Source organism: Cebus imitator, unplaced genomic scaffold (genome assembly GCF_001604975.1).
Source record: "Cebus imitator isolate Cc_AM_T3 unplaced genomic scaffold, Cebus_imitator-1.0 Scaffold271, whole genome shotgun sequence".
NCBI classification, from domain to species: Eukaryota; Metazoa; Chordata; class Mammalia; order Primates; family Cebidae; genus Cebus; species Cebus imitator.
Genome location: NW_016107586.1, coordinates 2,476,994 through 2,480,400, shown reverse-complemented (window position 1 = coordinate 2,480,400; position 3,407 = coordinate 2,476,994). Strand labels below are relative to the sequence as shown.

Sequence of the window (3,407 nt, the reverse complement as noted above, 5' to 3'; positions counted from 1 at the left end):
ATATCCTCTCTATAGCCTAAATCAAAAAATGATGTGTAACAATGAATTTGGGAACATCAGAGAAGTATTTATCGATGAGGCTATAAATATAGCAAAAAAATGAAGCAAGGACTTAAATATCTTGATCACTTAGTAAACAACAAGCTCCCCTAAAGAAAAAGATATTAGTTGGCTGAGTGTCTATATGAAAAGTTCTTAGACATCTGTTTAAGTTTCCACACAGTTAGCTAATATGGCTTGAGCCCCAAAATACTGACAGGAAGAAGCAGGTTCTTTGTATTTTTTATGTGGAATAGACAGAGTTAAAATAATAATAAGATTTTTCTAAAACTTGTTTATTTGTAATAAGAGCAATAAAACATGTAGGAAAGTTCCATCCTGAATCAATGTCTTATTTAAGAAAGTGCACTTTTTAAAATACAAATTTTAAAGTGCTGGAAGGGAGATAGCTTAAAGCAGTCAGTCAGTAGACATTCTCCCGCAGTGATAACACAACCTGACTTAGCCCTATTTAGACTTTGAATAGGTGAACATGAAAGAAAGCTTCAAATTACAGGATGAGTTCATGGAACACTCTCTCAATCTCCTGTTGCACCTTTTCATCCTCCTCAACTCTCTTCCGGAGGAAAGCTGCCATTTCCAATAAGCCAGCTGCTTTCTGCTTTACCTAAAGAAACCGAGTCAGAAACATGTCAGGACACATGGAGCTTCAATTTTAGAGAACATATATCTTTTAATTTTTTAAATGTAAAAATCTTAATAGGTCTATCTTTCGAAGAAAGTAATAAAAATTTAAATTTATTTTACATGGGATATTCCATGAACAATTTGAAAAGCACAAATTTGCTTCTTGGTAAAAATCAAGTATGCAAGCAACTATAAATTCTCTTATATCTTATTTTTAAAATATGTTCTCATCGCTTTAAGTGAAATTATAGAACTACAGGTACTTTAACAAAAATATGCCAGCCAGATGTATGTGGGCATTAAATTTAGGGAATTTAGGGGAGTGGTCAAGAAGCAACAAGAGGAAGGATTCTCTTCCCAAATAAACACACTCTCAAATTTTTACCCGTTGCTACCTTCTAGCAAAATTATAAAGTTGGTTCTGCTGAGCTAAATATAATTCTAATCTATGCAAAATGAGATAACCTACAACAGTGCTGTCCAAGAAAAATATAATATGAGCCATAAATGTGAGTTACATGTAATTTTAAATTTTACAGTAGCCACATTATAAAAAGTGAAATGAAAGAGATGAACTTAATTTTACTAATATATTTTATTTAATTCAATATACCCAGAGTATTATCACTTCAACCTATAATCAATATAAAAATATTAACCAGATGTATTTCTTTTTGTTCATATTAAGCCTTCTAAATCTGTGTATGTTTTCCACTTACAGCACATCTCAATTATGACTGGCAATATTTATTTCAAGTGCATAATAACCACGTGCAGCTAACGGCCACTATTTTGAACAGTGCCAGTCTAAAAGCAACAGGCCTACACTTAGCCTTCAATAGCACCAGGGTTAATACAGTATTTCATTATGTTCTTATTACTATGACCAAATACTACCCTAGCAGGGAAACCTAAATAATGAAGTTTTGTGGTTACACTGACCAATGTAAACTATGAATTTGATATTAGTATACTAAAAATTAAATTAAAATAGTATATACTTTCTGTTCATTTTCCAGTTTTGCTCGTCTTGTCATGCAGAAATGATTCCAGACCAAAGGGTCCAAGCCTTCTGGCATGTTACTAATATTGTCCAACTCATCCATGGCTTTCATTAACTGGGCAAAGGCATCCTTATTCAACTTGCCAGATCCTGGTCGTTCTCCGAAAGGGACAACACGAGTTGTATCTGAGTGCATTTTCTGTTTGGGAATCCTGGTATTACCAAGAAAAGCCCATCAATATTTCACATTCTCACAAAAATATCAATTTTAAACAATTAGGCCCTTAGCACAGGCATAACATATTGTATGGCTCTTTCCTTTGGCATTTGAGGGCTGGTAGGTGAGTTATTCCCCAGATAAAGGCACCCACCTTGCCCTTCCTTCCATACTCTCCAGATTCTCAGATGTGACCCTGGCTATAGATGTCTCCAACTGTTGTCAGCACTGACAGCCAGCCATACCTGTGCTAGGACACGTTTCCTTTCTGTGTACTATAAGCAGGTAAATAAATCAAGCGACTGTCTCGCTTTGGCTTCCCAAAGTGTTGGGATGACAGTGGTGAGCCACTGCCTGGCCAACTCTCTTTTTATCTACATTAATAGATTAGTTTTGTTTCCCTGTGCTTCAGCTGGGAAGGGAAGAAGGGTACAAAGATTTGTGCGAGGCACTATCAAGATGCTTTACAATACACTGTGAGGTTGAAACTATATTATCATCCCCATTCTCTAGAGGAGGAAAGTCAGCCTCTAAACGAAGCTCATGGTCCAAGGCTATAGGTCTGATAGGTGTGGAGTTAGAATTTAAAGTTAATTCTGTTTGACAAGAAAGCTTGTGCTTTTCCCCCTGCTGCAGGGGGTCTCACTTCTTTTTTCACAAGGGAAAGGTATGTAATTGGGCTAATTATTGCTTACTTTTTTAAAAATAGGAAAACCAAGACAAGAGGCATATTCTAGGTTAAATTCCCTAGGTTGCCTGTAACCTGTCAGAGTTTGTATCTCAAACACAAATTAGCCTACATCTTTGTGACAAACTCCATGATTTCTAAATTACATTTGATTGAAAACTATGAAAATCTGCATTTATAATGGTGGAAATCAGTGAGTGCTACTTTCTTAGAACTCTTTTCAAATGGTTATTTTCAACCATTTATACTGGCATCTTTCAAACTTTGAGCACAAGCACATGAGATACTCTGAGGAAAAGCAATTTATAGCGAAATAAGTTTGGAAAACACTGCTTACTCTGTTTCTTTTACTTAGAGATCCAAAGACCAATAACAAATTCTGCGGTAAAAAAAAAAAAGCTGCTCAACTTCCTTTTTTTAACCCAGTATTTTCCCCAAACTTATTTAGTCCTGGAAGCCTATTACAAGTAGTTCTGATTTATACATAAAGAAACCTGTGTCTGTTCAAACACACCTTGGAAAAAAGTTTTTAAATTTGTGTGGCATCTATGACATAAGAGGGACTTTCTTAATGTATAAAGCAGAACCTAGAATAGCACCATGCTCACATAGATCCTTAACTATTTTTAAATAATGAAAACAAATTATTATTCTCTACCTTAAAATATAGACATACTCTCAAAAAAATACTGAATTATGATCAAAATCCTTAAACATCTCCACCTAAAAGATATTATATTGAATAATTCCATTTTTGGGAGAAAAAAGCTGAAATCTAGTAACACTCTTCTTTTTTTTTTTTTTTTTTTTTT

The 3,407-nt window shown here is 34.5% G+C and overlaps 1 protein-coding gene across 1 annotated transcript in view; it reads right to left on the bottom strand.

The window, feature by feature from the left end:
* Positions 1 to 3,407, bottom strand: part of CFAP43 (cilia and flagella associated protein 43) — a 97,770-nt gene that overhangs the window by 11,736 nt on the left and 82,627 nt on the right. The window contains exons 31-32 of the mRNA XM_017500813.2: positions 1,689 to 1,902; positions 555 to 667 (exon numbers count right to left, since the gene is read on the bottom strand). Of these exons, the coding sequence (XP_017356302.2) occupies positions 555 to 667; positions 1,689 to 1,902 (327 nt within the window). The remainder of the gene's footprint in view (positions 1 to 554; positions 668 to 1,688; positions 1,903 to 3,407) is intronic.